General features: G+C 44.5%; 1 protein-coding gene across 1 annotated transcript; it reads left to right on the top strand.

The window, feature by feature from the left end:
• The first annotated feature begins 124 nt into the window (after positions 1-124).
• LOC121866800 lies at positions 125-25,399 on the top strand. The gene is made up of 3 exons (XM_042366536.1): positions 125-195; positions 23,858-24,083; positions 24,170-25,399. The coding sequence occupies exons 1-3, from the start codon at positions 125-127 to the stop codon at positions 25,397-25,399; spliced, it is 1,527 nt and encodes a 508-aa protein (XP_042222470.1).

Genomic DNA, 25,399 nt, shown 5'->3' with positions numbered 1-25,399 from the left:
TCCTGAAATTGTGTGCGTGCGTGCGTGCGTGCGTGCGTGCGTGCGTGCGTACAGAAAAACGGAAGAAAAAACAAATTGTCTTTTTATTCCTTCTCACACTGAGTTAATCCGTGGCGAGGCACAGATGTTCGCAAATAGACGGAAGCTGACGGAAGGCGACGGTGTCCGCTTCTCACCTGGCCGACACTCGCTCAGGTGAGACGCCCACCGCCACCACCTTCCCTGCACACCCTGTTAGTCCTCCCTCCCCTTGTGCTCACGTCTCCCGCTGAGTCGCGCTTGAGATCACACCGTTTGTCTGTGCGAGGAAGGATGCCGCGGTTTTGCAGCAGCTACCTGTATTTTTTGTGTACGTTTGAGTGTAACACGGAAATTAAAAACAGGTTTTTCGCTCGATTTTCTTAAAAGGGGTGTAGTACCGCTTGTTGGACGAACGTTATGTAACAGATTAATAAAACATGCTATTAATAATAAAAATAGTTATTATTATTATTATTATTATTATATTCTTATTGTTGTTAATGATATTAATAATATTAGTAGTAGTAAGTGTAGTTGTGGTAGCAGTAGTAGTAGTAGAAAGTGTCATTAATATTATTATCATGCGTAGAAAAGTCGAACCCAGGCACCTGAGTAACGGGGTCGTGTTCACCACCCCTGAACCACCGTCGCATCAGTGCCTTTAAAAAAAATATAAGTGCGTCATGCGTAGCCTTTGAGCGAGTGTTAAGTGCCACTTTACACCCGCCTAATACTCTAAACTCGCAACATAAATCAGACCAAATACCAGTAAGGATGATTTGAAAACATATAATTATGCTTTTAAAGAGCTGGAGCGGCATCACCTGTCACAAGCGGTGTATGTTACCCAGTGTTCTTACCTGCTGACGTGCACCAACACACACAAGCATACGGTCTTACTAGAAGCTGGTCAAAAAGTCCCTGTGTACCTGCAATAATAATTAATAATAAAATTGTTCCTTAATTGTTCCTTGTTATACCTGCATTGTAATATATCTTGTTACACTTACAGTATATATTAGAAATGGTCATAAGTCAGTCTGTAAGTTCATGTGTACCGTCTCCAATATTTGATCTTCAGTAGAACAAGGTATATAACAATGCAGGTATAACAAATAACAAGTATATTGTTAATTATTGTAGGTGTACAGGAACAATTTCATCACCTTCTAATAAATCCACTTCAATGTCCACTACTCCACAAAAGTCCACTACACCTTCAATCACTCCACTAAAATCCACTTCAATGTACACCACTCCACAAAACTCAACATCACCCTTCATCACTCCACTAAAGTCCACATCACTCTCCACCACTCCACAAAAATCCACATCACTCTCCACCACTCCACAAAAATCCACATCACTCTCCACCACTCCACAAAAGTCCACATCACTCTCCACCACTCCACAAAGCTCAACATCACTCTCCATCACTCCACAAAACTCAACATCACCCTTCATCACTCCACTAAAGTCCACATCACTCTCCACCACTCCACAAAATTCCACATCACTCTCCACCACTCCACAAAAATCACATCACTCTCCACCACTCCACAAAAGTCCACATCACTCTCCACCACTCCACAAAGCTCAACATCACTCTCCATCACTCCACAAAACTCAACATCACCCTTCATCACTCCACTAAAGTCCATCAATCACTCCATCACCCTTCATCACTCCACCAAAGTCCACATCACTCTCCACCACTCCACAAAAATCCACATCACTCTCCACCACTCCACAAAAATCACACATCCACTCTCACACCACTCCACAAAAGTCCACATCACTCTCCACCACTCCACAAAGCTCAACATCACTCTCCATCACTCCACAAAACTCAACATCACCCTTCATCACTCCACTAAAGTCCACATCACTCTCCACCACTCCACAAAATTCCACATCACTCTCCACCACTCCACAAAGCTCAACATCACTCTCCATCACTCCACAAAGCTCAACATCACTCTCCACCAGTCCACAAAAGTCCAAACACTCTCCACCACTCCACAAAGGTCCACTAGAGTCCCCCAACACGCTGGAAACACGTCTGGGCTGTGTGGTGGAGGCGGCCCTAACAAGTGTGATGGTGGGAGGGTCGTGCCAGGCAGGGAGGAGAGGGGATTAAGAGCCCTACACGACAAGGTAAATGAAAGTCCCAGAGCTAATGCCTCGTAATGGTAGGAAAAGGAGGAGGAGGAGGAGGTGTTTGTTCCTTACCTACCGCCTAAGGTCTTCACACACACACATATACATACATACCTTCCAACCTTTCATATTTAATTTCTAATCCCCCTTCCAATCCTTCATATTCACCTTTAACCTCTTCCAATCCTTTATTTTCATCATCTTACTCTTCCTAATCCTTCATATTCACTCGCCATCCCATTCCATTCATACATACCCTTCAAATCCTTCGTATTCACTCACCAATCCCACCCAATCCTTCACATTCACTCACCAATCCCACCCAATCCTTCACATTCACTCACCAATCCCACCCAATCCTTCACATTCACTCACTATCCCCTCCCAATCGCTCTAAGAAGCAAAAGATGGACAAATTGGACGATAGGCCAAACACAGGGATGACAATCTTAGTGACAGCGAGTGAAGACATTAAGTGACCTGCAGTTTCTTCATATGGCGACTCCTCTCTGACCAGTGTCTTGTCCCCACCCCTCACCCCACCAGGAGAAGGGAAAGGAAGAGGAGGAGACGGGAAGGAATTAAAAAGAATAAAGAAGAGATTGAGGGAAATAGAGGAAAATCAGAGATAAAAGAGAAAAAAACAGGAGGAGAAGTAAGATGGGATACAAAGTGTAAGAAGGAACAAGAACAAGAATATGAACAGGAACAAGAGGAACAGGAACAATAATAACAAAAACAAGCACAAGAACAACAAAAACCAACAATAACATGAACAAAAACAACAACAACAAGATCAGGAACAGGAATAACAAGAACAATAAAAAAGTAGAAGACGAACAGTAAGAAGAAGAGTGCGTGGAAAATGAGATGTTACAAGAGATAGAGAGATGGAGGGAGGAGGAGGAGGAGGAGGAGGCGTGTGTGAGACAGTCCTGCCAGAACTCATTAAGTGTTTACCCGTGTGGAGGAGACCCGTGTTGATGCCCAGGTGGTGAGGTGAGGTGTGTGATGGGGGTATTTACAGCCATTGGTGACCTTACAGCTGTTGTCCTGCCTCCTCCTCCTTCCCTTTTAACCCTTGACCATCACTCACACAATGTCCCCTTCCAATCCTCTCCCCCTCCAATCTTTGACTGTCACATGATTTTCCCTTCCAATCCTTCCCTGCCTCTCCACATCCTCTTCCAATCCTTCCCTATTACCACATGTCCCCTTCCAAACCTTCACCTCCACCTGTCGCTTCCTCTCACCCTTCCCACACACCACGTCCCCTTCCCTTCACCCTTCTCCAACACTGCCACCCCTTTCTTTCACCCTTCCCACACACCAGTTCCCCTTCCTCCAACCTTCCCACACACCACATCCCCTTCCTCTCACCCTTCCCACACACCACCTCCCTTTCCTCCCACCCTACCCACACACCACGATCCTCTTGCCCCCATCCTTCCCACACACTGCCTCCCCTTCTTCTCACTCTTCCCCCACACACCACCTCCCCTTCCTCCCACCTTCCCAAACACCACCTTTCCTTTCTACGTAACATTATCCACCTTATTAAACATTTACAACATCCACTACCCTCTCTCAACCTCCTTCACTACGACACACTTCCTTCACATCGCACACTCATCTTTTTTCATCTTCCGTCACTCGATTCTCTGCCTCCCTTTTCGCACCCCCCTCCTCCCTCCCCCTTCCTCCTCCTCTTCCTCCTCCTCTTGGATCATTCATTTTAAAACGGGGCTGAAAAATGAGGGCGAGGGGTGTGTCTCCAGCAGCCGCCCGTGTTACATTGTACACACACACACACACACACACACACACACACACACACACACACACACACACACACACACACACACACACACACACACACACACACACACAAGTACATACGTATCTGCCTACTTACAGTAAATGAATATCCACGTAATGCAGACTTTACCAATGATGCTTTGTCGATATACACTGTAGTAGGGTATACTGTATATACCATGATAAAAATGCTAAAATTTGGGCTCCAATTTGGAATAAAGTTATTTTAGGATCTCGGTACAAACAACAGATCCATTTTCGCTTGCCTCTTGTGATTTATTCCCGGCAGTTTAAGCTTTCTCTATTTACTGGAAGATCTTCGCAAGATACTACTTAACAGCGACGTGGCATTTCAATTTCAACCTTCCACTACAATTAAAACTTTTCAGGGGTATTCCAGGTAAAGTTTAATCTGTAGTTCAGAGTCTTGTTGAAGTTTTAACTCGCTCTTCCTAATTCTCACCACTTAGTTCAAAACTATTTTAAGTCGACTGTAATTCAGGATCTGAGATTATTTTATATCGTGGAGGTCTGGAAGGTCGAGGCGTCTTCAGCAACCACCACCTCCCGAGATAACATCTATGGTCCCAAACCCCTCCTCCTACACCTCCTGTGGCCTTCTCTCTCTCTCTCTCTGTGATATAGTTGTGGCCAGAATTAGGCTAGGATACAGACACATCTGACAAGTTAGTAACGCTGTACCCATACCGGAACACTCAGCATGTAAACTTTATGATCAACCTTTAAAGTATGCTGTACACTTGAACACTATATTATTGAATGTGACACTATCAAAGACTTAAGGCCACCTGGCTTATTGTATCATGAACTATGTAATTACTACATTGAATCAGGAGTGCTTGAGAACATTCTTGCAGTCTATCCTAAATTTGCTAGTCCACACTGATTATTCTTCAAATAGAATATAACACTAATGAATATGACCTATAATGTATATGAACCACTGTCCTGTGTGGCAGTGAACAGTGATACCACCCTCAGTGTCAAGACCTGACTGAACTATTCAGAATAGGCAATTTGTACTCCAAGCTTTGCCAATAAAGTTGTTAAACTAACTAAAACTTCTGTGGTCCCAACCCTTACTCCTCCACTCCCACCTCTCCTCCTCCCCCTCCTCCTCTTCCTGTGACCTCTCCCTCTCTCTCTACCTGCCTCTTCCTCTTTCTGTTCTCCTCTACCATCTCCTCCTCTTCTTTATCTGCCTACCCCTCCTCCTCTTTACCTACCTACTCCATTTACAGACCCAACCCTTGCTACTCCACTTACATCCCCTCCTCCTTCTCCTGCGACCTCCCCCCCCCTCTCTACCCCCCTCCTCCTTCGTGTGGAGGACACGTCTGGCCTTGATTAATTAGCTCTTCTGTCACTCACTTTATTTCTATAGAGTAGCTCACGAACCCATTTTTGGTCGCTCATTTCTTGTTGGCTTTCCAGTGATTGCCAGAGTCTGTTTTAAGTTGCCAGTGATTGCCAGAGTGTTTTAAGTTGCCAATGAATGCCTGAGTCTGTTTTAAGTTGCCAGTGATTGCCAGTCTGTTTAAGTTACCGTTGATTGCCAGAGTCTATTTTAAGTTCTCATGGACTGTCAGTCTGTTTTAATTTGCCAGGGATTACAAGTCTGTTTTAAGTTGCCAGGGATTGTCAGCGCCCGTTTTAAACCATCATGAGATGTCAATGTCGATTCCAAGGTGATAAAAATTTTCACTGTTTAAGTGAACAGTGATCACCACTGCCTATGCTCCCGAGGTCTTTTATATCCTGATTCGAGGTTTTTTCTTTTATCTCTTTATATAAACGATTGGTAATCCTCTGGCTCTCTTGTTGAGTCATCGTTATCCGAGACGAACGAGGAAAAGGCTCAATGATTTGGCAGAAACGTCACTCACATTACTCTTAAGACGAGGATGTTGGGGAGTACAGTATAAAGGGAAGGACCCGAGACGACTTGTTTGGCCTCCTAGATGTTGATATTCCCGGCGTAAACACTCGACTTTCTCCTGAGGCTGCGGGGTCAAGACGCCCGTCTAAGATATCGGCAGAATCACTTATGAGTTGAGTTAACAACCTTGAGGTGAGATGGTTGGTAGGCCATACTGTGGGGGGACGCTGGAGGAGCCACTAAGTGGAGGTGGTTTGCCCCTGGTTGTGTGTGCTGGGGCTGGGAGGTGGTGGCTGCCTAGTGTGTCTCCCAGGCCGTGTGTGCTGGGGGAGGTGGGAATCGTGTACCTGGTGTGTCTTGAGCCACCGTGTGTGCTGAGGGAGGCTGGGAAGGTCATTGGCTTTGCCCTAGCGTGTCTTGGCTTCCGAGCCGTACGTGCTGGGGAGAGCTAGGAAGGTCATGTGGCTGCCTAGTGTCTTCGGAAGCCGTCCGTGCGCACTGGGGGAGGTGAAAGGTCGTAGCTACCTAGTGTGTCTCTCCCTGAGCCGTACGTGCTGGGGGGAGGGTGGGAAGGTCGTGGCTACCTGGTGTGTCTCCTGAGCTGTGTGTGCTGGGGGAGGCTGGGGAGGTCGTGGCTGCCTAGTGTGTCTTCCGAGCCGAGCCGTACGTGCTGGGGGAGGGTGGGAAGGTCGTGGCTAACCTGGTGTGTCTCTTGAGCCGTGTGTGCTGGGGGACGCTGGGAAGGTCGTGGCTGCCTCAGGGGTTTAGGGGAGAGGTGGAAAATTTTCATGTTTTTATTATTGGGAAAAGACAGAAATAAAGTAGTTGTTTACTACCTGGAGTGGTATATGGTGGAGTGAAGGCGCTAGTACCCGCTGTGGTGGGGAGCACGTGTTAGCCCTTACTGAGTGCTGTGTATAATATTATGACCACAGTAAGATGTTATGTGTCCAACACTACCAACACACCCTGCAACACCTATCATAACGCACTCTACAACACCCATCGTAACGCACCCTACAACACCCATCACAACACACTCTACAACACCCATCATAACGCACCCTACAACACCCATCATAACGCACCCTACAACACCCATCACAACACACCCTACAACACCCATCATAACGCACCCTACAACACCCACCATAACGCACACTACAACACCCATCATAACACACACTACAAAACCCATCATAACACACCCTACAACATTCATCACAACGCACCCACCTATAACATTTATCACAACGCACCCACCTACAACATTTATCACAACACCCACACCTACAACACTCATCACAACACACCCTACAACATCTATTACAATACCCACACACCTACAACACCCACCACAACACAGACACACCTACAACACCTATCATAACACACCATCCTACAACATTCATCACAACCCTTCACAACACACCTACAGCATCCATCATAATACCCACACCTACAACACTCTTCACAACACAGACACACCTACAACACCTATCATAACACACATCCTACAACATTCATCTCAACGCACCCACCTACAACATTCATCACAACGCATCCACGTACAACACTCATCACAACACACCCTACAACATCCATCACAACACACCCTACAACATCCATTACAATACCCACACACATACAACACCCACCACAACACACCCTACAACATCCATTACAATACCCACACACATACAACACCCACCACAACACACACTCATCACAACACACCCTACAACATCTATTACAATACCCACACACCTACAACACCCACCACAACACACACCCACCACAACACACACCCACCTACAACACTCATCACAACACACCCTACAACATCTATTACAATACCCACACACATACAACACCCACCACAACACACACCCACCTACAACACTCATCACAACACACCCTACAACATCTATTACAATACCCACACACCTACAACACCCACCACAACACACACTCACCTACAACACCCCCCCCCCCATAACACACCCTGAACGTTTACCCAACCTTCTGATCACCAAGCCTCACCCTCCCGAGACTCAGTGTATGTAGTAGGCTATTGTATCTTTTATTATACAGTGTATTGTAGTCTTAGTGGTCCAGGATATCGCTCATCCATCATCCACACCCTTGTCGACCATGGCGGCGCGAGGCTTAATCGACCCCTGAATCCAATTTCCACATTAGCCTTCCACCATCTGCCACGACCATTGTGACGGTCGCTACCCACACTTTTAATTGTCCACAGGCTAGGCCCATCGACACTTCCCTGCCGTCCGTCTGTCAGAGTTCTAGATTCCACCCGCCCGCCCACTATCTGCAGGGCTTTAATCTACATTCCTGTCAAGTGACGAATATAAAGGCCATGTGTATTCGTTCAACTGTAGTCAAGAACGCGGTCTCCTAGCCAAAGCGTTCGAATCGTTCCTGTTATCATCCTCGTCTGACCTCTTGGAGATGGGACCAATATCCTAAATTAAGCTTTAAAAAACAAATATATTTCTCCTCCTTCAAGAGCTCTCGCATTTAGACGTAGGATAAACCAAGGATTCGACAACTCCTTCAATTCCGTATCAACAGTTCAAGTTTCTCAAGGCTGATATGACTCGATTATTAATGAAGAAACAAAAAGTTCAAATTAATTGTAGCAGTAAGAGTTTAAGTTATTGTGAGTCTCTCTCTCTCTCTCTCTCTCTCTCTCTCTCTCTCTCTCTCTCCATTACCTACCCTAATCCTCTTTTCTTTCTTCTTCTCCACCTTTGTCATTTACTCTCTTTTTTGCTCTCTCCATTTTTCACGTTTCATTGTAATTTTTTCTCGTTTTATTCCTATCTTCTTATGCTTTCAATCGTTTATCGTCTTTTTTCTCTTCTCCCATACTACTGTATCTCTCTTCTTCGCCTCACGTCATTCTTCTCTAAATCATATTACAACTTTTCCTCTTCCTTTCTTTTCTATCTCTTTATCTTCCCCTTCTCTTGTAATTCTGTCTTCCATTTCTCCTTTCTCCTCATTCTCTTATTTCTCTGTTCTCTTTTATCTCTTTCATAAATCTTTGATTTCCTTTCTATTTTTTTCTCCCTGATATTTATCCTCGCGTTTCTTAATTCCCCACTTCCCTGTTTCCTATTCTCATGTTTCTCTCTTTCCCATATTTCCCCATTTTCCTGTTTTATTTCGGTATTCCCCTGTTTCTTCACCTCTTCTTCCCCTATTTTAGCCCGTGTGTGCGTTTCCCACTTCAGCGATTATTCTTCCCGCCGTCTTCGTTACGATCTATAAATTCCGCAATAAATTCCTTTCCAATAAATTTCTAAGAATTCGTTCAGAAATATAAGATTTTGCCCTCGGTCGGAATCTTTTGTCTTTAACTTGGTAATTTTCTCAACAAAACCTTCGTGTTGGTGATGAATTGTGTCACTAGAGGGTGATAAGGAGAGAGAGAGAGAGAGAGAGAGAGTACACCTTCCCCTTAATATTTCCCCCCTCTGTACTAAGGCTTTTCTCGTCCCCCTTCCTCCAGTCCCTCCAACCAGCCATCCTCTTGTCCCCACAAATCCCCAGCAGGGACCAGGGAGGGCCACGGCAGGACGGGAAATAAAAATACATAAATCCCATAGCCGGGCCGAGTTTTTGTCGTGTCTCTGGGCCTCCATATTGGGTGGTCAGCTCCAGTGTCTAATGCACCTCGCCCGCCTCCCTCCAGGGGTCGCTCGCTACCAGAGCCCGACCACCGCAGCCTCTTCCCTCCCACCATCCCTCCCTCCCTCACCCCCCTCCCTCACCCCCTCCCCTCCCCCTGCCTCTACCTCTAAAAGGTCTTCTCTGTTCTCTTAACAGGACCCTACCGCCGACCTTCTTAACAGGACCCCTCTCTGTCAGGGTTTCAGGGTTCCTCAGTTACCTCAGTTAGGCCTTATGATTGGTTTCAGGTTCCATAGTTACTGACATATTTCAGAATTCCTCAGTTACTTCTTCTGGCTTGTTTCAGGGTCATCTTTCCCTTATGATGTCCTTCCCTTAACAGACACCTACTGAGTCCTTCTAAGAGGACCTTTTGCCAGATATCAGGGTCTTATTTTGGGTCTATTTACAAGTCTCTGGGTCGTGGTCACACCATTAAAAAAGTATTTGTTTTTATCTAAGTTTGCCCCTTATCGACACCTTCTAACTAGACCATCGACCAGTTTTCAGGACCTCAGTTACACCATTCGTGTAAGTCCTCAAAAAACATAAATTCATTTGTTACAATGTCTTTTGCTTCTATTAAATGTCTCTAGAGTTATTCTTACAAGTTTTTCAATACTGTGACTCTGAGATATACTTATATTTTTAATCGTCAGGTGTGGGCGTTATGATAGACCTTGAGAGGGTCCTTCTAGATTAGGTTAGGTTAGGTTAGGTTAGGTTAGGTTAGGTTAGGTTAGATTAGATTAGGTTAGGTTAATCCTGCACCATTTATCAACCCTTGTTTAAACTTTGTGGGTTATTAAAAATTCTTTCTGTTATATCCCTTTAAATGGTTTTTATTTTAGGTCGTCTTAACTGACTTGTTCAGATTCCCTAAAATGTCATCTAGGTCCCCCAACCCCTGACTGGGCCCCACATCATGTCTACCCTAAATGACCCTAGACCAGGTACGCCTCCCTCCCTCCCTCACCCTTATCAGTCCTCTTCCAGTTCTCACCAATCTTCTTACCTGCCTGGTCCTCTCTACCTGGCTATTGATGGGCCACTAATTACACCCCTCATCGCAGCTACCACAGTCTCCCCCTACCACCCATTGTCACTGCCTCTCTCTCAATAAAGGCTGGTGGATCACACTCACCTTTCACCAAGTATGTCATCACAAGCGTCTCTCTCTCTCTCTCTCTCTCTCTCTCTCTCTCTCTCTCAAACCATGATAACAAGAGTGCTTTGTCTCCTTACTGACCCAGGGTAGGTGAGGATAGATGGTAGGTACTCGTTATTCAAATGATTTATATCAGAATGTCTATATTACACTGGCACCACTACATTGGTAACACTACGTCACACATACCGCTATTTACTACACTGGTAACACTGCATTGATACTACATTGGTAACACTACACTGGTAACACTATATTGGTACTACATTGGTACTACACTGGTAACATTATATTGGTACTACATTGGTAACACTACATTGGTACTACACTGGTAACACTATATTGGTACTACATTGGTACTACACTGGTAACACTATATTGGTACTACATTGGTAACACTACATTGGTACTACACCGTGAGAGTACTTGGTCATCCGCCGCGTCCGTCACCTACAGCCCGGAAACTAAATTACAACCCATGACGTACTACCACTATTACCTGCCTAATTTCCTTCAGGGACCGGTGATTGCCCCTCTCCCATCTGTCCTCTCCCTTCCCTTCCCTTCTCTCAATCTTTACCCCTTCCCTGTCTATCTTATCCCTTCTCTTCCCTCTTTCTTTATTCCTTTCCTTTCCATCTTTTTGCTCTCCCCATCACAGTCTATTCCATCCCTTCCACAAGTTCTGTCCATTCCTTTCCCTTGCTTTCACTAGTTTCTCTTTCATTTGTCCTCTCCCATCCTTTCCATTCTCTCTCTACTCCCTCTCGCCCCATTTCGTTCTTTCTTTCTTCCTGTCTTATTATATTTCATTTTTTCCCTTCCTCTTTCCCTCTATCCTCTTCCATTGTTCCCCCTCTCTGTCTGACTCCCTTCATTTTCTCCCTTCTCATCTCCTTCCCTCTATCCCTCCCTCCATCATCCTTCTTATTTTTCCTCCCTCCCTCCATCCATCCTTCCTATCCCCCCCCCCCTTCATTCTCTCCCATATCCTTTCCCTCCATCCTTCCATCTCCTACTCTCCTTTCCCTCTTTCAATCCCTACCTATCACCCTCCCTCTCCCCTCTCTCAGCCTCTATCTATCTCTCCCCATTTCACCCTCCCCCATCTTGCCTCATCGACCGACCTATACAGGGTGACAGAGAGGGACGTCGTTCTATGTTAATTTCACGTCCCCTTGAGAGTGTCAGCCGCCGGTCCTCCTCCTACCGTACTAGAACACGAATCTCAGACTGACGTACGATCAAAATTTCATGGTGAATGTGTTAAGATATGTGTTTGTCTGTCTGGTTTAAGCTACAACGTGAAAAATGAAGGTGTCAAAATTGCGGAGTCAGTAATTGTACTAAGATATGTGTTTACGTGTCCTCAAGGAATGTGATTTTTATCGGGGGGAATATGTAGATACTTGTGACTTTTAGGTTTGTCTTCATTTGGTTGGATGGGTTGAGATGTTGTATGAGAGAGAGAGAGAGAGAGAGAGAGAGAGAGAGAGAGAGAGAGAGAGACCTCACTAGCTTACAGTTAGAAAAAAGGAAGAGGATTAAGAAGAGTGACTCGTGATCACAATGACTTACACTCCACCACCTCCCCCTCCTCCTCCACCACCTCCAACAACAATCTAACGCTTCCCCCTTCTTCTTCCACCTCCTCCAACAACACTCCAACACCCCCTCCTCCTCCACCACCTCCAAAAACACGCCACCACCTCTCCATCTTGCTCCACCACCTCCAACAACACTCCAACGCTTCCCCCTTCTTCTTTCACCTCCCCCAACAACACTCAACACTCCAACAACACTCCAACACCTCTCTCTATCCTCCACTACCACCTCCCCTTCCTTCTTCCATTATAATACTGATGGATAAAATGTAAAAAAATACCTTTATCCGAATAATTTATCATCTGGACTTAAACTTACTTATTTTCTTAACTTAATACGTATTGACAAATTTAATTGAGTCCAACCTAACCTAACCTAACTTAACCTAACCTAACCTAACTAAAGCTCAAGAGACAACGCCAGACACCTTAACTCGCCTCCAGAAGCAAGTTAATTAACGTCACTTTTATTATGTTATTATAGATGAAAGATATTTAGTGAGCGCTGTGTAATGAATGGTCCGGGTAGAACTAGTCACACACCTCGCAACATTCCACCACCACCACCACCACTACTACCACCAGTATCACCAACACAAACTACCATCACTCTCAACCACTACTAACTACTATCACCACCATCACTAACCACCACTAACCACTCACCACCACCACCAACACCACTCACCACCAACACCACTCACAACCACCACCATCACCAACACCACTCACCACCACTCACCACCACCACCACCACCATCACCAACACCACTCACCACCACTCACCACCACCACTACTAAATCACGCCGACCATCTGGCCTCCGCGTCACCCTCGACCACACACGCTCACAGACCACAAACGCCACACTATCGCCAGAGATCTACCTGCCACTTCCCGTGTTACTTTCCATGAGCCACTTCCCTTGTTACTTTCCATGAACCACTTTCCTTGTTACGTTCTATAGGCACTTCTCTTGTTACGTTCTATAGGCACTTCTCTTGTTACGTTCTAGAGGCACTTCTCTTGTTACTTTTCATGGGCCATTTCCCTTGTTGTTTTCCATTAACTACTTCCCGTATTTGTTATATTTTGGTCACTTTCCTAGTCTATTGTTGCTCTCCTTGTGACACTTTCTCTAACTCCTTAATAACCATTACGGCGTCCTTAAATAAAAGGCTTCTTCCCTTGAGCTACTTCCCTAAGATATGATTGCCACCATTTCTTAACTAAACGCTACTTAGCATGAGCTACTTCCCCGAAACATGTTACTGTTGACCTACGTTCCTTGGAGACAGTGTCCTTCCTACACTTAATACTACTTACCCTGGGTTACTTACTTATGCCTTTCCTTCTTACACTAAATGCTACTTACCCTAAGCTACTTCCTTATAATAGGACAGTATCCTTCCTCCCTTTACTAAATGCTACTTGCCATAGGCTACTCTCCGTTCTGTCTTTAGGCAATTTCATGGTTGCGTGAATTACTAGGAAGTTCACACACACACACACACATCCATTCAGCCATTTGGGGGGAATTTTTAACATCTTGTCTTTTGTGAATCAATGTCCTGGCTCCCATCTTACGTGTCTTCATCAACGTCACTCTTGTAAAAAATGACTTACGATCCGTCTGGGTTTCGGGAGTCTAATATTAGTTTAATTATTCTTCTTTCTTCGTTAGCTTACAGTGTGATTGGTGTTTTTTTTTGTATTTATTAGTTTTTATCGTTAAATACTGATGTATATATAATGTCATTGATGCTAGTAATAATGATATATAATGTCATTGATAATAATAATAATAATAATAATAATAATAATAATAATAAATAATAATAATAATAATAATAATAATAATGTCGATAACAAAGAGAAAAACAATATTAATCTTTAGTTTATTTCTGAGAATGGTACAAATAGAAACTAGCTCCGGTGTGTGTGTGTGTGTGTGTGTGTGTGTGTGTGTGTTATTAGTTCGTCAAAGCAGAACATGAACACACAGCACCCGTAGTCGGCTTTTCACCTCGCTCATGTTATTGCAGGAAGCCTCACTCAACTCCCGGGAGCAATTTCCGACACACTGATGACATTACGACAGCCATTGAACAATAAAGCCTTTACAACAGCTAAAAGCGGCTACACTACCTAGCTGTGGTGTTTCTAAAGCTACGATTTACGAAAGAGCTTCATATAAAAGTATCCTCAACACAGGGAACTTATACTAGCAGTCTGACGTCACAACAGCGGACGGCGGTGACGGTTTCCGGTAAAAGTAAACATTCACTGGAAAAGAGAATTACAGAAAAAGTAAAAATTTTTGCTTTGAAGAAAATTCATTTAAATAGATTAGCTAAAATGAGGCAACATTAGGTTAGGTTAGTGGCTATTTTCCTCTTGACTTTTTCTTACATTCGTGGTGACAGTCACACGGGAAACATCATGGATGACTCTGGCCATAACCACTACACCAAATGTGTGTCTCCGTTTGTAAAGAATGCTTATACAGCATTCACAGTAAGCAGACATGAAGTGTTATTCATAGTCACACCAAGACTCAACCGCTACCTCCTCACACTTACAACAACGGGACCTCAGTGTGATGTATACATTAGACGGGTTGTGGGAGGTGCTGGGTGGTTCATCTGGTCATTATCTCATTCTTCAACGATTAAAACTGTATATTCACACACACACACACACACACACCCAACTGTGCATCTCAACCTACAGTAAACTTGATCTTCCCAACCTTGGAATGTTGAACCTCAGCTGAAACCCTCCAGTTATAACATTGTACAGGAGGGAGTGAGTGTTGTGGGGTTGTTAAGATCAGAACAAAAGAGCCAACAACACCTGATAAATAAACCTCGCTCCAAATAGGTGTATTTTTGTGCCTCTGTCAACAAAACTTGGTCATCCCTAAATTTGACAAATTTATCAATCAATTTGAGGGACTTGATGCGAGACATTGAAGATCTCGCTAAGAAAAATATACATTATCAGACGGAAGTTATAGTGCACAATGAACAGGACCAACTTGTTCATACAGAAGACAGGAATAAGGAATATAAAGCGTGATTCATGTACTGTATATGCTGATAAGTTCAAAGGAAACACCAAAACACGAAGTTCCTAAGCGCTTCCGTGTAATTCACATCGTCAGGGGTGAGTACCAGTCTGTATTCACCCCTGAAGAAGTGAATTACACGGAAACGCTTGGGAACTTCGTGTTTTCTTGTTTCCTATATGGTTATCAGTATATATATATATATATATATATATATATATATATATATATATATATATATATATATATATATATATATATATATATATATATATATATATATATATATATATATGTGTGTGTGTGTGTGTAATATCACAGTGTGTGTTGTCTGACATTCTCCCACCACCACCCCTCTCCCCCTCGTCATCAGGCAATACAGAGAGATACGTTTACTTACGTCAAGACAGTTTACAATGTTAGTGTGACAACACGGGAAGACTTTATTGGTTTGGGTAATACGTGGAAGACTCTTAAGTCGGGCACTGTAGCTTTACTGAGACCTGGTGATGTTGTTGTGACATGATATTTAGACTACGAGAAGTTAGTGTATTGAGTGGCTGTTGCTTATTGATACCTCCTGCCTCCCTACCTTCTTATCTCCTTACCTCCTGCCTCCTTACCTCCTTACCTTCTTCCTCCTGCCTCCTTACCTCATACCCCCTTACTTCCTGCCTCCCTACCTCCTCTCTTACCTCCTATCCCCTTACCTCCTGTCTCCTTACCTCCTACCTCATTACCTCCTGTCTTACCTCCTGCCTCCTTACGTCCTGCCTCCTTACATCCTGTCTCCCGCCTCCTACATTTACCTCCTCCTACCTCCTGCCCCACCTCCCACTCCTGTCTACCTCCTGCCTCCTTACCTCCTGCCCTTCACCTCCTGTCTCCTTACCTCTTGGCTCCTTTACTGCCTGCCTCTCACCTGCCTCTCACCTCTCCTCCTTACCCTCTGCCTCTTCACCTCCCCTCCTCACCTCCTGCCTCCTTACCTCCTGCCTCACCTCCCACCTCACCTCCTACCTCCTTACCTCCTGCCTCCCTTACCTCCTGCCTCTTCACCTCCTGTCTCACCCCTGCCTCTTCACCTCCTGCCTCACCTCCTGATCCGCCCCAGGTAGGTGAAACTGTTTATAGTGTTGAGGGAACACCCGTTAAGCACCGCAGACTGTAAATAATTCATATCAGTGTTGTTGTTGTTTTGGGGGGGTGGGAGATAATGATGCACTCTTGTCTTATAATCACAACAAGACATTATATTACCCACAAAGGTTCACCTGTTTGTTGTTCGTAAGATCTATAAACCATTACGTAGAAATTTACATACTTTACGGGAGACATTAAAAGTATCCTTCTAAGACACTCCCTGTCCATTATAGGGATATATTGTATAGATCCGGTTAGAGACGACGATGTTCTGTGTGTGTGGGGGGGGGGGCGGTGGTGGTCACTGTAAGAGTCATACCTGTTAGCCATCAAATGACCGGCCAGGTAGTGTACACCGTCTGGACACAAAGAGACAGAACAATAATCGCTATGGTAAAAATATTCCATAAATATTATCCTGAAACAGACAAAATATCCATAGAAATTCTGTCGTGTCTTAACCAACAAGCTAAAATTGCCGTCTAGATTTGAACACTTGTATATAAACGATAAGACAAAAGACACTTGACTAAAGGAGGAACACACGACATGGCTGGACCACGACACACAGCCTCCCACCACTGTCAACTGCAGCCACAGGATCACGACACAAACTGTAGTCATTGTGCAGGAGCATTACTGTCTGCAACACTGATAGTAATGCTTGATCACTTGTGGTAATATATGGTGTGTGTGTGTGTGTGTGTGTGTGTGTGTGTGTGTGTGTGTGTGTGTGTGTGTGTGTGTGTGTGTGTGTGTGTGTGTGTGTGTGTGTGTGTGTGTGTGTGTGTGTGTGTGTGTGTGTGTGTGTGTGTGTGTGTGTGTGTGTGTGTGTGTGTGTGTGTGAGGGACACCCAAGAAGAACCTGAGCCTTATCTAGAATGACCCTCTCTCCTCCACTATCCCGCCCTCCCTCCCTAGACTCTTACTCTTCCAAACTCCTCCCTTTCCTCTGCCTTTTCCATCGCCTACCCTTCCCATACAATCTCTTACCTACTATTTACCAACACTTCCCCTCCCTCCCCGTGGCTAATCCCCTCTCCTTCCCAGCACTCTTGCCTCCTTCCCTCATCCTACACCCCCTCCTCAATTCACATTCTCTCCTCACCACTCTACTGCCCTCCTCCCTCTCTCCCCTCTCCCTCAGTCTTCTCTACCTTTTCCCCACTCTCATCTTCTTATCTCCCTTGACAAACCACACGAACCTTCCCTTCTCACCCAATATTAAGGTCTCTCCGTATTCTTTGTCTTTTCTCTGTTATTTAGTTTCCCGTGTTCTTTTTCTCTTGTTTTATTCTATATTCTTCTGTTATGCTACTCCCCTATTCATCTTTTATCGTCCACTTACTTGGTTCTTGTTTTGCTTTGCTTTACTTTCAAGGCAAATCATCTTTTTTTTTCTTTCCTTCATGAAAAAAGTCAATTAAGGTAATTTTCTTTTATCTCTTGTGTCTATTCTTCCTTTTCCTTATCCTTTCTTTCCCTTTCATAATCGTTCGCCTTAATTTAGAACATAAGAACATGAAAATGGAGGAAACTGCAGCGGGCCTATTAGGCCATACTGGGCAGTCCCATTTACACCCAACCCCTATTGCTCATATATCCATCCAACCTTCTCGTCTTTCTACCTTCCATATTTCCTATTTTCTTCCTCTCTTTATCCTCCTCCTTCTTCTCCTCCCGTTATCTTCAAGTGGCCTGACTCTTGCCTTTCACAGATGTCACCGCGATATTGGCTCAGTCACCCCCACTGGCGAGGTGACAGGCCGACTCTACCTGCCGCAATTCTACCCTGTCCCAGCTCTACCTGTCCCAGCCCTACCTGTCCCAGCCCTACCTATCCCAATCCCTACCTGTCCCAGCACCTTCCTGTCCAAACCCAACTAATTCCATCTCCACTTGTCCCAGTTGTACCTGTCCCAGCGCTACATGTCCCAGCTCTACATGTCCCAGCTCCACATGTCCTAGCTCTACATATCCCAACTTGAATTCTAACTGTTCCAACTCTCTCTCTCTCTCAAGTTTAGCTACCATGAATGTTAATTAGTTAGTGGACAGAGGATGGTTCTTTACGGTGGTTATGGTAATGAGGCTGGGCCCTGGGTGGTAGGTGGCTGGGGTGGAGGGCCTGGTGGTAGCCGGGAGGAGGGCCCTGGGTGGTGGTATGGGGGGAGGGCCTGGGTGGTGGTGTGGCGGGGGAGGAGGTCCTGGTGGTGTGCTGGGAGGAGGGTCTCTGTGGTGTGGCTGGGGTGGAGGGCCCTGGGTAGAGGGTCTTAGTGGTGGTGGTGTGGCTTGGGAGGAGGAGGGCCCTGAGTGGTGATGTGGCCAAGGAGGAGGGCCCTGGGTGGTGAGAGGAGGGCCCTGGGTGGTGATCCTTAGTGGCCGGAGGAGGAGGGCCCCTGGTGGTGATGTGGCCGAGGAGGAGGGCCCTGGGTGGTGGTGTGGCCGGGGAGGAGGGCCCTAGGTGGTGGTGTCGCCGGGGCTGCCTCCTATCTCTCCTTCCCTTGCGATAATAACAAATGCAAAAGTAAATTACTCAAATATTTGCTACAGTGTTCAGTGTGTTTACGATTCAGCTATATTCGCTTTTAAATCACTGATGATAATAAATTCCTTCTGACTACTTAAGAAATTCATGAGGTGGGGTAATGATAATAATAAGTTAAACCACGCTTATTTAAACCTGTTAAATCCCACTTATTTAAACCTGTCATCAGCGTTAATATTCCGGTTGATCTCATGCTGTTCGGTTGTGGATAATTAATCATCTTACCATTTAAATGTTTGATTCCACTGGACGCTTGAAAATAGTCGTCTAATGAGATGATTCCCATTAAATGTCAAACTCATTTCGATAAATCTATCTTTTTATCTATTTTTTTGTAATCTATTGTTGTTGTTTTTATCTTTTATCATACCTCATATTAGATAGTTATTCAATTAAACATTAAAAAAAATAATCCGTCAGATATGACTTTGAATCGATTTCTTATCAACTATTATGTTTGTTTTCTCTATTTAAATTTGTTCTTCTTTAAAGCTTATATCATACATGTTAAGGCTGAGGTGTTAGAGTCTTGGGTTAATAGTGGCACCATTATAAAGTCATCGAGAGGGGAGCTATTTACAGGGAGTTATTGAGTCATACAGCTCAAACTTAATATAAACCGTTCATTACTATCTTTATCATCTGCCAATTATATTTTACCCAATCCTTTAGTGTACATTTAAATATACCCGTGTGTTATATTATCCTCATTCAACTCTATATTAATGTTCCTATCAGAAATATCAAAGTGTTTTAAATATTCGGGGTAATGGAAAAATATGACTGTCAACTCGGTATAGATTTTGGCTTAGCGTGTAGTGGTTGGAGCAGGTGGTGGGGAGATGCTATCACACCTTGTTTAGCTGAGCGACTGGGTGTTGTCTTGGGAGTGGGTGAGGGCGGGTAGGGGTGGAAGGTAAGGGGGAGAAGGTAATGATAGGGAGGGAGGGTAAGGGTGAGAGAGGGTCAGAGGGAGAGAGGATAAGAGGGAGGTAGGGTAAGAGGGAGAGGGTCAGGAAGAGAGAGGATAAGGGGGGCAATGGGGAGAGAGGGTAAGAGGAAGGGAGGATAAGGGGAAGGAGGGTCAAAGGAAGGGAAGGTAAAGGAGGAAAAGGGAAAAGATGATCAGGGGATGAAGGTAAAGGGAAGGGAGGGCAAAGGAGAGGGAGGATCAGGGGGGGATGAGGGTGAGGAGACGGAATGGTAAGGGAGAGGGGTCCTAAGGTGAGGTGGAGGGAAAGGAGGGCCGGTGAGGAAGAGAAATTGGGAGAGATGAGTGGGAAGAGCATATGCGATGGAGTGGGAAGGGAAAAATGCTTTGATAAGTGAAAGGGTGAGAGAGAAAGAAGACCTTCAACAGTGAGAGGGAGTAGGAGAGAGTAGAGACCTTGAGAAGTGAGAGGGAGAAGGAGAGAGTTGAAATCTTGGGAAGAGAGAGGGGAAAGGGGAGAGTAGAGACCTAGAGACCTTGAGAAGTGAGAGAGAGAAGTAACGAGTAAGAGACCTTGAGAAGTGAGAGGGAGAGAAAGAGAGAAAAAAGAGAAACCCCAAACAAAATAAAGCAAGTGACTAAGTAAATGAAGAAATAAAAGCAAATAAACAAAAAATAAATAGAAGGACCTAAGTCGATTAACCCATTTACACGATTATAGCTTAATTGACCCTTCCACACCCCCCTCCCCCGTCCCACCACCTTAACGACCCGGATTCTTAAACGACACTCTACCCTCCCCCCATCCTCCTCCCATCACCACCCTCCCCATCACCACCCTCCCATCCTCACCCCCTCCCACCCTCCCCCTCCACCCACCCGTCACCCTCCTCCCCTTCATACACACCCCCGGACTCATGCATAATGGGCACCTGAGTGGCTCCTTTAATCGCCACATCGTTACTCATTAACTCCGGGCTAAATTCGCGAGCGGGTTGGTACCATCTTCCCACTCCTTCTCTTTCTTCTCCTTCTCTTCAAGCTCTTCCTCCTCCTCCTCCTTCTCCTCCTTCTTCTGCAGCTCTCTCTTCTCCTTCAGCTCCTACAATCCCTTCTTTCCTCTTTTTGTCCAGGCTTTTATTACTCCCTCCTTCCATCACTCCTTCACCACCTTTTCCTCGTCCTATCCTTTGCTTCTCTTCTACTCTTTATTCCTCCATCCTTCGCTCCTCCTCCTCTTCCTCCTACCCTTTGCTTCCCTTCCGCCTTATATCTCTTCCTCACTCCTCTTCCCTTCCCCCAACCCTTACTTAATGGTTAACAAATTTATTGGCAAAGCTTGTAGTACAGTTTGCCTATTCTGAGTAATTCAGTCAGGTCTTGATACTGAGGGTGGTATCACTTCTCACTGCCACGCAGGACAGAGGTTCATACACAAAGAAATAGATCATATTCAATAATAGTTCATATACAGTAGAAGTCATATTTTATGTGAAGGCTAATCAGTGTGGGCTAGCAAATTTTGGATAGACAGTAAGAATGTCCTCAAGCACTTCTGATTCAATGTAGTAATTACATAGTTCATGATACAATAAGCCAGGTGGCCTGAAGTTTTTGACAGTGTCACATTCAATAATATAATGTTCAAGTGTATGCTTTAAAGGTTTATCACAAAGTTTACATGCTGAGTGTTCCAGTATGAGTACAACGTCACTAATTTGCCAGATGTGTCTGTATCCTAGCCTAATTCTGGCCACGACTGCATCACATTGTCTGGTTCTGTCCTTGTGCTGGCCATACCGGTACCTCTTGTCACAATTTTTTTCATATTTACTAATGGTACAACTACCAGGTCTCTCTGCATTTCTTAGTTCCTTTAGATCAGAGTTCATGATTACGAGTTGTATGTTTTTAAGTACAGCAATGGACAAGTCAAGGTCCCGATCCACATTTTTTTTCTTGCATGCCTCATTGGCCAGTCTATCGGCACAGTCATGCTTCCTAATTCCAACATGGGACAGAATCTAAACAAATTAAATACAAAAGTTGTTCTCATTGGCAGTTATCACATTTCTTTTAATATCACAGACGACTTTAGACATAGACCCTGACGGGCTGTTCAATGATTTCAAAGCACTGTGAGAGTCACAGAATATCACCCCCACCTCCATTTTCTTTAAGGTAGTCTGTGGCTAAGTAGATTCCAGTTAGTTCAGTTTGTGTTGTACTGGCCCAGTTGTTCAGCCTTTGCATGTTTGACACTATCATTTCCTTGTCTTTATATATTACACACGTACAACCTGTTCTACCTGTGTATGTCGACACAGAATCATCAGTAAAAGCATAACTTTCACTTGATTTAATACTCTCTGTGTGACTGTTAATAGTTTCTAGTGTATCACATCTCGCCACATCGGTGTTTAACATTTACTTACTACTAACAGGAGTGTAATTAATAGGAACTGATATATCCAGCCAAGGAGGAATGGCATTAATGGGTTCGTCTGGGGTGATTGGGTCATTCAGTTTCAAGAGATCAGTAACACTCTTACGAAGCCACGCCCCATAGAGAGTCTTTTGTGGAAGGTTGGTGAGATAGTCAGGATTATTTAGACAGAACATCAACTCAGTTTGAGCTGTAGTTTGGGAACCATTGTCCTTCAAAACTTTGACACAAAACATGGTATTAAGTAGAGCTATCCTCTCAGATAGGGAGGGCAGCCCAAGCTCCTTCCTTATGTTTACATTTCTGGTAGATTTTAGCATCCTAGAATGATGTGCATGGCTTCATTTTGTACCTAACCTAACCTAACCAACCCTTACTCCTCCCCTTCTCTTCACCCTTCTTCACCCACTCTCACTCTGATTCCCTTTAGTTCATTTTTTCTCCCTTCACTCCTTCCTCCTTCCCTCCCCTTTCTTACCCCTTCCCTCACTTTTCCTTTCTTCTCTTAATCCCTCTCACTTCTCCTCCCTTTCTTCAGTTCGCCTCCATTCCCTCACTTCTTCTATCTACCCGCACTTCCCTTCCCTTCTCTCACTCCTCTCCCTTACCTTTCCCCTCTGATATGAGTTATACCTGAAACACTAAGATTTAAACGGCATCATAAAAATAAAATATAAAATAAGAATTCACACTTGATTTATCTTATTTATTTAAACTGTTTATTGCCATCTCCTTTCATAATTGAGTTTTTTAATAATAATGATATTATTATTTTTATTATTATTATTATTATTATTATTATTATTATTATTATTATTATTATTATTATTATTATTATTATTATTATTATTATTATTATTATTATTCTTTACCTTTCTGTTTTTGTCACTCACATTTCTCTGTGCCTGTCACTGTCGTATCTCTCTGCTCCTGTCACTGTCATATCTCTCTGTTCCTGTCACTGTTATATCTCTGTTCCTTTCACTGTCATTCTTCCTCTGCTGTCACTGTCATTCCTCTTTGCTGTCACTGTCATATTTCTCTGCCCCTGTCACTGTCGTATCTCTGTGTTCCTTTCACTGTCGTATCTCTCTGCTCCTTTCACTCATTCTTCCTTGCTGTCACTGTCATTTCTCTCTCTATATACTGCAGCGTGTGTATGTACTGTATATGTATGTATATTTCACGTCACAGTCTAACTCACTCCTATGGAAATGGACAACGTTTTTTCCTCCCATTTTTTCCTTCTGTGTCAAAAATTTCCTCGAACTAAGTGAAACAGCTTCAGGTCGCCACCATTTCCAGGTCACTATCATGTCCAGTTCACTAACAGGTTCAGGTCCCCAACAGATTCAAGTCACCAACAGGTTTAGGTCACCAACAGGTTGACAACAGGTTCAGATCACCAACAGGTTCAGGTCCCCAACAGATTCAGCTCATCAACAGGTTCAGGTCACCAACAGGTTCAGGTCACCAACAGGTTGACAACAGGTTCAGATCACCAACAGGTTCAGCTCTCCAACAGGTTCAGCTCATCAACAGGTTCAGGTCACCAACAGGTTCAAGTCGACAACAGGTTCAGATCACCAACAGGTTCAGGTCCCCAACAGGTTCAGGTCACCAACAGGTTCAGATCACTTAACAGGTTCGGGTCCCCAACAGAGTTCCAGATCATCAACAGGTTCAGGTCAACAACAGATTCAGATCAACAGGTTCAGGTCAACAACAAATTCAGATCACCAACAGGTTCAGGTCCCCAACAGATTCAGATCACCAACAGGTTCAGGTCACCAACAGGTTCAGGTCAACAACAGATTCAGATCACCAACAGGTTCAGGTCAACAACAGATTCAGATCACCAACAGGTTCAGGTCAACAACAGATTCAGATCACCAACAGGTTCAGGTCAACAACAGATTCAGATCACCAACAGGTTCAGGTCAACAACAAATTCAGATCACCAACAGGTTCAGGTCAACAACAGATTCAGATCACCAACAGGTTCAGGTCAACAACAGATTCAGATCACCAACAGGTTCAGGTCAACAAACAGGTTCCAGATTAACAACAAATTCAGATCGCAACAGGTTCGGGTCAACAACAGGTTCAAGGTCACCAACAGGTTCAGGTCCCCCAACAGATTCAGATCACCAACAGGTTCAGGTCAACGCTGGGTTCAAGTCACCGCAGGTTCAGGTCCCCAACAGATTCAGATCACCAACAGGTTCAGGTCACCAACAGGTTCAGGTCCCCAACAGATTCAGATCACCAACAGGTTCAGGTCAACAACAGGTTCAGGTCACCAACAGGTTCAGGTCTAACAGATTCAGATCACCAACAGGTTCAAGGTCAACAACAGGTTCAGGTCACCAACAGGTTCCAGATCGCAACAGGTTCAGGTCCCCAACAGGTTCAGATCATCAACAGGTTCAAGGTCACAACAGATTCAGATCACCAGGTTCAGGTCAACAACAGATTCAGATCAACGGGTTCAGGTCCCCAACAGATTCAGATCACCAACAGGTTCAGGTCACCAACAGGTTCGGTCTAACAGGTTTCCAGATCACCAACAGGTTCAGGTCAACAACAGGTTCAGGTCTGCAACAGGTTGGGTCCCCAACAGATTCAGATCACCAACAGGTTCAGGTCAACAACAGGTTCAGATCACCAACAGGTTCAGGTCAACAACAGATTCAGATCACCAACAGGTTCAGGTCAACAACAGATTCAGATCACCAACAGGTTCAGGTCAACAACAGATTCAGATCACCAACAGGTTCAGGTCAACAACAAATTCAGATCACCAACAGGTTCAGGTCAACAACAGGTTCAGGTCACCAACAGGTTCAGGTCCCCAACAGATTCAGATCACCAACAGGTTCAGGTCAATAA

This window comes from Homarus americanus, unplaced genomic scaffold (assembly GCF_018991925.1).
Source record: "Homarus americanus isolate GMGI-L3 unplaced genomic scaffold, GMGI_Hamer_2.0 scaffold25240, whole genome shotgun sequence".
Classification (NCBI taxonomy): domain Eukaryota; kingdom Metazoa; phylum Arthropoda; class Malacostraca; order Decapoda; family Nephropidae; genus Homarus; species Homarus americanus.
Note: the sequence above shows the minus strand (reverse complement) of the source record. Positions and strands in the feature narration are given on the sequence as shown.